General features: G+C 38.4%; 1 protein-coding gene across 4 annotated transcripts in view; it reads left to right on the forward strand.

The window, feature by feature from the left end:
* LOC140727826 (pyruvate dehydrogenase (acetyl-transferring) kinase isozyme 3, mitochondrial) overlaps window positions 1-9,574 on the forward strand; it is a 76,122-nt gene extending 66,548 nt beyond the window's left edge. For all 4 annotated transcript variants that reach the window (XM_073045619.1, XM_073045620.1, XM_073045618.1 and 1 more), the window contains 2 exons: window positions 4,409-4,548; window positions 6,610-9,574. In XM_073045619.1, coding sequence (XP_072901720.1) covers window positions 4,409-4,548; window positions 6,610-6,637 — 168 coding nt within the window. In that variant the 3' untranslated portion in view covers window positions 6,638-9,574. The remainder of the gene's footprint in view (window positions 1-4,408; window positions 4,549-6,609) is intronic.
* Window positions 9,575-10,913: the final 1,339 nt, after the last annotated feature.

Here is a 10,913-nt window from a genome sequence, read left to right on the forward strand (position 1 = left end):
TTTTCACATATGTTCAGGAAAGTTTCCTTTCAGTATGTAGAAGTCCCAGCGAAAGAGTGTGTGATACTGGATCTACTGTTAGGGAATGAGACAATCAGATGACAGAAGTTTGTGTAGGGGATCACTTTGCATCCAGTGACCACAATGTCATTAGTTTCAAAGTAAATATCCAAAAAGATTGGTCTGGTCCATAGCTTGAGATTCTAAATTGTAGAAAGGCCCATTTTGATGGTATCATAAATGATCTGGCAAGTGTGGATTGGGGCAGGCTGTTTTCTGGCAAAGGTGTACTTGGAGAGTGGCAGGCCTTCAAAAGTGAAGTTTTAAGAGTACAAAGCTTGTATGTGCCTGTCAGAATAAAAGGTAAAGATGACAAGTGTAGGGAACCTTGATTTTCAAGAGATATTGAAGAAGTAGTTAAGATAAAAGAGAGGTGCCTAGTTGCCTAGGAACAAATGAGGTGCTTATGGAGTATAAGAAGTGCAAGAAAACTCTTAGGAAAGAAATCAGGAAGGCAAAATTAAGGCATGAAGTTGCTCTCGCAAACAAGGTGAAGGAAAATCCTAAGGGATTCTTCAAGTATGTTAAGAGCAAAAGGATTGCTAGTGACAAAATTGGTCCTCGGGAAGATGAGAATGGTAATCCAGGTGAGCCAAAACAAATGGGGGAGATCTTAAATGAGTTCTTGGCATCTGTGTTTACTCAGGAGACAGACACAGAGTCCATAGCAGTGAGGCAAAGCAGCATCAACTTCATGGACCTTGTATAAATTACAGATGAAGAGGTGTTGCTACCCTTAGGCAAGTCAGGGTGAATAAATCCCCAGGGCCTGACAAGGTGTTCCTTTGGACCCTAAAGGAGTCAAGTGCATTAATTGCCAGTGCCCTAGCAGAGATATTTGAAACACCTTAGTGGCAGGAGAGGTACCAAAGGATTGGAGGATAGCTAAAGTCATACTGCTGTTTATGAAAAAATCTAAACATGAACCAGGAAATTATAGGCTGATGAGCCTGACATCAGTTGTGGGAAATTCTAAGGGACTGGATATATACTTAATACTTTATTGTCACCAAACAATTGATACTAGAGCGTACAATCATCACAGACACGGTGGTCAGCAGCACAGGGGTGCCGCAGGGAACCGTACTCTCTCCGGTCCTGTTCACCCTGTACACATCAGACTTCCAATATAACTCGGAGTCCTGCCATGTGCAGAAGTTCGCTGATGACACGGCCATAGTGGGGTGTGTCAGGAATGGACAGGAGGAGGAGTATAGGAAACTGATACAGGACTTTGTGATATGGTGCAACTCAAACTACCTGCGTCTCAATATCACCAAGACCAAGGAGATGGTGGTGGACTTTAGGAGATCTAGGCCTCATATGGAGCCAGTGATCATTAATGGAGAATGTGTGGAGCAGGTTAAGACCTACAAGTATCTGGGAGTACAGTTAGACGAGAAGCTAGACTGGACTGCCAACACAGATGCCTTGTGCAGGAAGGCACAGAGTCGACTGTACTTCCTAAGAAGGTTGGCGTCATTCAATGTCTGTAGTGAGATGCTGAAGATGTTCTATAGGTCAGTTGTGGAGAGCGCCCTCTTCTTTGTGGTGGCGTGTTGGGGAGGAAGCATTAAGAAGAGGGACGCCTCACGTCTTAATAAGCTGGTAAGGAAGGCGGGCTCTGTCGTGGGCAAAGTACTGGAGAGTTTAACATCGGTAGCTGAGCGAAGGGCGCTGAGTAGGCTACGGTCAATTATGGATAACTCTGAACATCCTCTACATAGCACCATCCAGAGACAGAGAAGCAGTTTCAGCGACAGGTTACTATCGATGCAATGCTCCTCAGACAGGATGAAGAGGTCAATACTCCCCAATGCCATTAGGCTTTACAATTCTACCGCCAGGACTTAAGAACTTTTTAAAAGCTATTATTAATGCTTTTTGAGATAGTGATTTAGATGCATATCATATTTTTTACTGAGTTAAGTATTGTATGTAATTAGTTTTGCTACAACAAGTGTATGGGACATTGGAAAAAAGTTGAATTTCCCCATGGGGATGAATAAAGTATCTATCTATCTATCTATCTATCACAGTGTTATTTGTTTCTGCGCTTCGCAGAAATATGAGTATTTGGATAGACATGGACTGATAAAGGGTAGCCATCATGGCTTTTTGAGTGGTAGGTCATGTCTAACCAATCTTATCGAGTTTTTTGAGGAAGTTACCAGGAAGGAGGATGAAGCCAAGGCAGTGGATGTTGTCTCCATGGACAAGGCATCTGACAATATCCTGTATGGGAGGTTGGTTAAGAAGGTTCAGTCGCTTGGCATTCAGGGTGCGGTAGTAAATTGGATTAGACATTGGCCTTGTGAGAGAAGCCAGAGAGTGGTAGTAAAGGAGGCCTGTGACTAGTGGTATGCCACAGGGATCGGTGCTAGGTCCTTTGTTATTTGTCAACTATATCAATGATTTGGATGATAGTGTGGTTAACTAGATTAGCAAATTTGCAATGACACCAAGATTGGGGGTGTAGTAGACAGTGAGGAAGGCTATTATGGCTTGCAGAAGGATCTGCATCAGCGAGAGAAATGAACTGAAAAAATGGCAGATGGAATTTAATGTAGACCTGGTAAAGCCATCCAGGTTAGGTCTTACAGAGTGAAGCGTAATGGCTTTCATTAATCAGTCTATTGAGTACAGAAGATGGGTTGGTATGTTGAAGTTGTACAAGACATTGGTGGGGCCTAATTTAGAGTATTGTGTGCAGTTTTGGTCACCTACCTATAGGAAAGATGTAAACAAGATTGAAAGAATGCAGAGAAAGTTTACAAGAGTCTGGAGGACCTGAGTTGTAAGGAAAGATTGAACAGCTTAGGACTATCCTTTAGAACATAGAAGGTTGAGAGGATATTGATAAAGATATACAAAATTATGAGGGATATAGATAGGGTAAATTCAAGCAGGCTTAAGGTTGGGTGGGACTACAACCAAAGGTCATGGCTTAAGGGTGAAAGGTGACATTTAATGGGAACATAAGCAGAGACTTCTTATGTTCAGTGGGTCACGAAGGTGTGAATGAGCTGCCAGAGCAAGTGGTCCGTGCAAGCTCGACTTCAACTTTTAAGAGAAGTTTGGATAGGTAGTTGGGATATGGAGGGCTCTGGTCAGGTCCAGGGAGTTGGGAGTAGGCAGTTTAATTAATTTCGGCGTGGACTACATGGCCCTGATGGGCCTGGTTCTGTGCTGTACTTCACCATACCTGCAATGGGTTATTTATTTCACTGTACCTGCAATGAGTTATTTATATCTCCATACCTGCACTGGGTTACATATTTAATTCTCCGTACCTGCAATGGGTCACGTACTTAATTCTCCGTACCTGCAATGGGTCACGTACTTAATTCTCCGTACCTGCAATGGGTCACGTACTTAATTCTCCGTACCTGCAATGGGTCACGTATTTAATTCTCTGTACCTGCAATGGGTTATTTACTTCTCCATATCTGCAACAGGTTATTTAAATCTGCTTGTAGTACGAAGTCACACATTGTTTTGTATCTCTTTGGAGTGTAGAGCTAATTCATTGAATCAGATTTCTCTTCATTCAGAAAAGGGGCTGAGATTATTAGAGAAGCAAAGTTCAAGTGAGAAGAGAAACTCTATCCTTTGTTATTATACAGCAGTTTTCCTGCTACTATGACCAATGCTGATTTGCAATCAAGTCACAAAACAAGTTAACAATAATAGAGAATTTCTCGACAGATGATGATACTAGAAATTTAGCTTCCTAATTTCTGTGTTCTATATACTTTTCAAATTTTTTGTCATAACATTGAATCACATTAAAATGATCATTTTAATTATCCTTTTTTTAATAGAAATCCTGACCTGAACTATCTTTGGTAGCTAATTGTAAGATTAGCTATTCTTAAGATAGCTATTCATAAGATTAGGTATTAGGTATTCTTATGGCCTAAAAATACAGTAGTGCAATTTTGTTCATACCTTGCAATAGGCTTGTTTAATTTAATATTTAAATGTTTTGCATGTAAAAAGGAAGCTTGCTTAAAATTATCATAAGTTAAAACCTGAAAAAGGGAAAGAATCTGTGCATTTACAAACAATCTTTCATGCAGTATGCATTGAAGTCTATCAAGAATAATTAAATTGTAATGCAATTGTCTAAAAAAGCTGTTTTGCATACTACAACATTGTGAGAACAATTATTGGTAAAGCTAATTTTCATTATGTATAGGATTAATCAGAGGCACAATCTGTTTTTCCACACTCTGACACCATCTGTGCCCTTGGTCTCGAAGCCTGGCTGATAAAGTTTATGCCTCATAACACTGAAGATTTTGGTTTAAATTTTTAAATTATTTTCTTTTTTTTCTTCCCCTAGGCTTTGTCAAGTGAATCTTTTGAACGACTTCCTGTTTTCAATAAATCAGCCTGGCGACATTACCAAACCACTCCAGAAGCAGATGATTGGAGCAATCCTAGCAGTGAACCTAGAGATGCTTCGAAATATAAGGCCAACCGGTAATCCTCTTCTACCTGCAACCTGCTGGACCAGTATTCTGATTTGTGGTTCCACTATAGACATCCATGTTTTACCTTTGCTGCATCAACAGTGGACAAGGTTCCTCTAGTTACTGCTAAAGTTTCTTTTATTGCTGTTATGGGCACACATGCTGATTAGTAATTCAAAGCAGTTTTGCACTTCAGTCTTTATTAGCCTTTTATGAAGAATTGTAATGTAGTTAGTCTTTTTGCCTGTAACATTCTATGGTAAATGTATTTTGTCGTGACTTACTCTAGACATTGAAATTGAGCTTCCAAAGCTACATAATGGTATCTGGAGTAATTCTCAATATGAAGCTTTTGAAAATAGTAAATACTATTTTAGTAAAACAAGAGATACTAAGCTAAAATATTTAGATGATATGATTTGTTAATGGTAGAATCGGAACTGATAGTCAAGTCAGCTCCAAAGCTGCTTCATATCTTTGTCAATTAAGAACTTAGCTTAACTTATAACTTTGTAAAATCCCAAAAGTGGTGGCACTATGAACAATATTTAATGCTTTTAGTGCCATCTTTCACTATTAAGAGTTGCAAAATGTTGAGCACAGTGAGACTGGATGGATTTTCTTCATTTTTCACCTTTGAGAACATTCTGTTTATCTGGCTTAGACAGTTGTGGAGCAAGTCTTCTGGCTGAAATCTTTATGCACCTACTTTGGGGCATTTAAGTTCGGGTCCCAGCAGGTGCAGGTTAACAGGATTAAACTGAAAATTAGTTTGTTGTGATTTGCAATATTAGAGAACTTAATTAGTCCAAATTGGCACCCTTTAACCTCCCACATGATAGCATCATCCCACACCCTAAATCTCAAACCTTGCAGTGTAAGTTGTTTTTATGATCTATTACACTTAACATTGACATTGTAATCTTTTCTGATACAATTTTACTTGACTAAAAAATATTGGAGGTAAGCATTCATTTCAGCAATAGGAAAAATGTTGATAATTGATTGGCTGCTTATTGTTTGTCTCACTTTGCTACCCTTCTCTTACAAAGACAAAATACATATGTAGGCTGTCCACAGGTTAGAAAACACTTGACTTGTGGAAACCTTTCACATATGAGCAAGGTCCCCATGGTATTAAATTTAGAAGTCCATCTCGTGTACATATGTTGGTTTCTCTGAATGACAGAACTAGTTTCCACTCTCTCATTTACCACTTATGGTAATTTTTTATTCTTATCAGACTTGTGTGTTTTTGATGCTAATCATGACAATACTGTGGAGGTGTTAATTTTTTTTGTTTGTATATTTTCTGACCTACGGCCAAAAATTGACTGTTACCCAACTGTAGTAACAGAACCCAAAGGTGGCCCGTACCTGTGCGAGAAATGGTTATTTAAAAATGACCAGTTTCTAGCTTCTGCCAAAGTAGCATTTTAACCCAGGAAACATTTTCTAAAAGACCAAGACAGTTCTTTTTGAAAATGGCAGTTAGGTTAATCTGAAGAGATGCTGTATCTTGAACATTTATGCAACTCAGCATTGTCAGGACTGTCAACAATGTTCACAAGTGCTTTGTTTCGATTGGTTTGCCTGCCTGTGTATATGTTTGTATACGTGTGTTCTTCACCAGGGAGAAGAACCAGTACGTACACGAGATAGTGTTATCAGGTCTCTTCTGTAGATAGTTAAAATATTTTTCATTGTATTTAAATAATTTATGTTCACATTTCTTCTGTGGGTTGCAAAATTTGTCAGAATAGCCAAACAAAATTCTGTTTTGAGAGTTCTCTGTTCTTTTATAATCTGCAGTGAATTATCTTTACACTTTTTAAGCAAACATAAGTTATTAAAAAAATTATATGGAATGGTTATATTGTTGGTTTTTGTTTCAGTCGGTGATTGTAATAGTAAATGGTCATCTCCGAGTATTCACCTGGAACAGCTTTGCCAAAGAGTGTTAAGATGGCAAAACTGAGAGCAAGCCAAAACTTAATTTGGGAAAGAACTGTCCTAAGCCTTCAGATTTGTAAAAAGAATGATTTATAGTTTTTTCCTTTCATTCTTTAAGTAACCGGACTGGCAATCCAGGAGACTGAAATGATGTTCAGAAGATGTGAGCTGAAATCCTACCATGGCATAGAGAATTTAAATTCAATGATTAAATACATCTGAAATGAAAAAAGGTCTAGTATTAAGAGTAATAATTATGAAATTATTTGGTTATTCTACGAACAAATCTGGTTCAGAAAGATCACAAGATATTTATTCCCATGGCAAATAATAGAAGAAAGGGGAAATAACGATGAGACATGGAGCCTATGCTTATTTATTCAGCCTTTGCTAATATAGAACATAAAACAGTACAACATAGTATAAGCCCTTCAGCCCACGATGCTATGCAGACCTGTTAATCTACTGCCAAGATCACTCTAACCTTTCTCTCTTGCGTGACCCTCAATTGTAATTTGTATGATAAATGATTGATCCACAAGAAAATTCTAGGTTATTAGCTGGGTATCAATTGCATCACAACTTAGCTGGTCAGTAAAATTAACAAAAGCTATAGTAAATGAAAACTGAATGACAAGAAATGCTGTACTGGTTCTGAGATGGAATAATATCAATCCTGTAAATACATGTTAAAAGGTTGTGCATTTATAAATTCAGTGAATTTTGGGGTTTCAAAGAAATATGGACGGGATAATAGAATAACCTTAAGCATTGATGGCCTTGATACCTTTAAAATGAAAACTGAAATGGTTTTCCTTGGTTAGCATTAAAATTAGATTCAGTAGTTATTTCACAATCTAGTGCTTAAATATCTTGGTGAACGATTTATGATGTACTGGCCCTTTCCCTGCCACCTTTTTTTCTGTATCATGCCACTCAGCTTGAAGCTGTCGTATGATTTAATTGTTTCACAAAAGTTAATTGATTTTTAACGAAAAGGATCTAGTCCAGTAAGACGAGGATTATATGGTTTGTTTAGTGCAAAATCTCAATGTCAAAGATTTTGGGATTAAGTGTATGAATTGAAGCCATTTTATTTATGTTTCTGCTCCTGATTGACAAGTTGTGATATAGTATCACTGCAAGATATATGAGCACTCTTGACACTTATTAAAAATGTAGTTTTCATACTTGCATGAAGCCCGTCTTGGTTTGAAGCTCCACACATATAGCAGCATAATAGTAATATGGCTGTTAGTTACATCATCCACAACTTACCTGGAGGGATCTGGGAAGAAGGAACTAGTGAGTTAAGGCAATTCCATCAAAATAGTTTTTCTTCAAGTTATTTCTCAAGGCATCTGTAATATGCAACTGCCATTTAAGGTGGGAATACTGTGATGTAAAAAATCCTTCCAAATGAAAATAGTTTTTTTTGTAGATTCTTCATTCCATGATCATGCATATATTTTTTCGAAATGAGGCAGTGTGTCATACTTCAAGACTTGGGTGGTTGTTGTTCAGAAGTAAGGAAATGTAAATGTTCCGACTATTGTATTCCTATTTATTATGTAACTGTTTCTGACCTTGAAGAGATAATGTTGAAAGACTTTTTAAATTTGTTTTACAAAATAAGAGCTTGTGAATATGTCATCACAAAGCATTAAAATTGATTAAAATTGCAGCACGAGTACACAATATAAGTGGAGCACATTAAATTGAAATGACAGGTGCTTTCCTTGGTGCATCTGTATTTCAATCAACAGTTTTATGATCTAAATTCAGGAAGGACTGCTGCTGTTAAACAGTACTATATTTTGCTGAACAAATATTTTCTATGCACTTTTATTTAGTACATTCGTAGAAATTGCTTTCTTTGACTTGCACAGAGATCTGATTTGGGGAAAGACGTTTATTCAAGTTCAGTCATATTTGCACATGCAAAAGACGGCTTAATAGATAATCTTGTAAAGTTGAGTTTGCCAGCTAAATTTCAAACTCACCTGTAGTGTTGTCTTCAAAACATTGTTTTTTTTGTTGAAGATGAATGTCTTGAGACCCTAGTTCTGGTTAAGGTACTCCATGAAAAAAATTAAGGATTACTCTGGTCTAATAACTGAAATCTGTGTGACAATTGGAGCAAACCCATTCCCAAGTATTTCAATTTGTGATAAATACATATTTATTCTTGAATTTCATTGAAATAACATTCAGAACTCATTATTATTTTTGATTGGTTAGGGCTTGAAGGGCTACTGGGAGAAGGCAGGAGAGGCAAATTGGATCGGCCATGATGAAATGGCAGAGCAGACTTGATGGGCCAAATGGCCTCCTTCTGCTTCTATATCTTAAGGTCTTATTGTAATAATTTGACACTGCTGTTGAAGTGTCCTAAGTATCTCAATACAACATGTTTTCATTATAAATGGATGATACCTGATCTCCAGTGATCCTATGGTAACCTGTGTTAATGTGGGAATGTGTGTGCTGGTATGGTTAGCTCAATTCTTTTACTTAAACTCCTTGTACGCCTGATCGGTGCATTTTATTTTTTCAGAATTCCTCCTGACTGATTAAGTATTAAGAAATATGTAGCTGATAATTGCTGCATGTAATTTTATTCTAAGTTATTGTGTGATCCAATAATATTTAAATAGTAAATTCCTGAATTTATTTGTGCAAGATTTTTCTTTCATCATTGTTCCTAACCTGCTCTATAAGGCACAAATTTATTTGGTTTTGCTAAATTAGTTTGTCAGAATTTGAAAAGTAAGTAGTAGAGCAATAAAAAATATATTTTACAGTCTTTGAATATCTGGGACAATAAAGCAGTTGTTTAAATTTTGAGGCATCAGGAGTAAAATTGGTGTTTATTTTTGTAATGGAATTCTACAATCTTGACACTTATGACAAAGTATTCTTTACCTTTGAATCTGGGTATAATGACTAATTGAACGTTTGTCTGTTTGACCCCATGTTATTTTGTATATTGAAGTGAAGACGCTGAAGGTTTTTTTGTTGAATTGGAAAAATATTTATATGAAGTCTTAATGTGGGATATTAAATGTCTTCCATATATTTGATACATTTTGTGTATGTGTTTCATTTTATATGTAATTAGATGTAAATGACATTCTCAAGTTATCTGCACCTATGTTTTTGTGTAATTGCTAATATACATGAGAAAACTGTGTTTCCTGTGACCTTGGATGCCTACAGACTACAAGTAGACTGCAACCATCTTATTCTGGCTCCAGCCTGGATTGTGACCACCAGCCAGTCCAGGATAAGACTTTTCCTTGCTGCCATTGGACCTCTGGGCTCCCCTTCCCCCATCACCACTTTCCAATCCTGGGTCTCTCAGGCTCCATCGCCGTCAAATTTTGAGTCCTCGGAGCTTCCTTCTTCTTCCCACCCCACCTTCCCTGAATACCCCATCCCTTCCCTCTCTGCTGGCACCATCAACTCTTTTCCTCTCTCTAATCCCAGGTCTAATCCTTGCCATATTTTCACCTTCCCCTCTCTGAGGTGGAACATTCAGTCCTCAGCAAGGGCCTTACTTTTGTTCCCATTCTGCCACACCTTAGTGAGTTTTGCACCCGCCACAATGCCAAGCTCTTCTTTCGTCACTTCCGTCTCTGAACCCACTTCTTTGTCAAGAAATCCACACCCTGCACTGATGACTCCTCTCCCTTCCTTCTCTTCTTGGACACCCTGCTCTGGTTCCTTGGCTACTCTGGATCTTTTCATCTCAATTTGCTGATGAGACATGAATAGTCTCAACTTCAGCACTCCTCTCTCCTTCTTGAACCTTACCCCTTCTGAACATACTGCCCTGCACTCTCTCCGCACCAATCTCAACCTTGCCAACAAACCCACAGACATTAGAAGTGCTGTTGAAGTGTGGTGGACTGATCTCTACCTTGCTGGGGTTAGGTGGCAACTCTCAGACACCTCCTAGTACCTGCCCCTTGAAGACTGTCTTCAACACCATCACTGACCTCATCAACTGGAGAACTCCCATTCACTGCCACCAAACTCATAGTTCCCTTATCCCACACTGCTCACTTCTACCTCCTACCCAAGATCCACAAACCTGACTGTCCAGATAGGCCCATTGTCTGCCTACTCCTGCCCCACTGAACTCGTGTCCCAGTGCCTCATCTCCATTCTATCGCCCTTGGTTCAGTGCCTTCCCACCTACATCCACGACACTTCCCATGTCCTCTATCTCCTCATGAACTTTTAATTCCCTGGCCCTGACTGTCTCTTCACCGTGGATGTCCAGCCCCAATGCGCTCTATCCCCACCAAGAAAGCCTTAAAACTCTCTGATTCTTTCTCAGTTCCCCTCCACTGCCACCACCTTCTTTATGGCAGAACTGGTACTCATCCTCAACAATTTTTCATTCTGCTTTTCCAT

The sequence above is a fragment of the Hemitrygon akajei genome, chromosome 5, assembly GCF_048418815.1.
Source record: "Hemitrygon akajei chromosome 5, sHemAka1.3, whole genome shotgun sequence".
Classification (NCBI taxonomy): Eukaryota; Metazoa; Chordata; class Chondrichthyes; order Myliobatiformes; family Dasyatidae; genus Hemitrygon; species Hemitrygon akajei.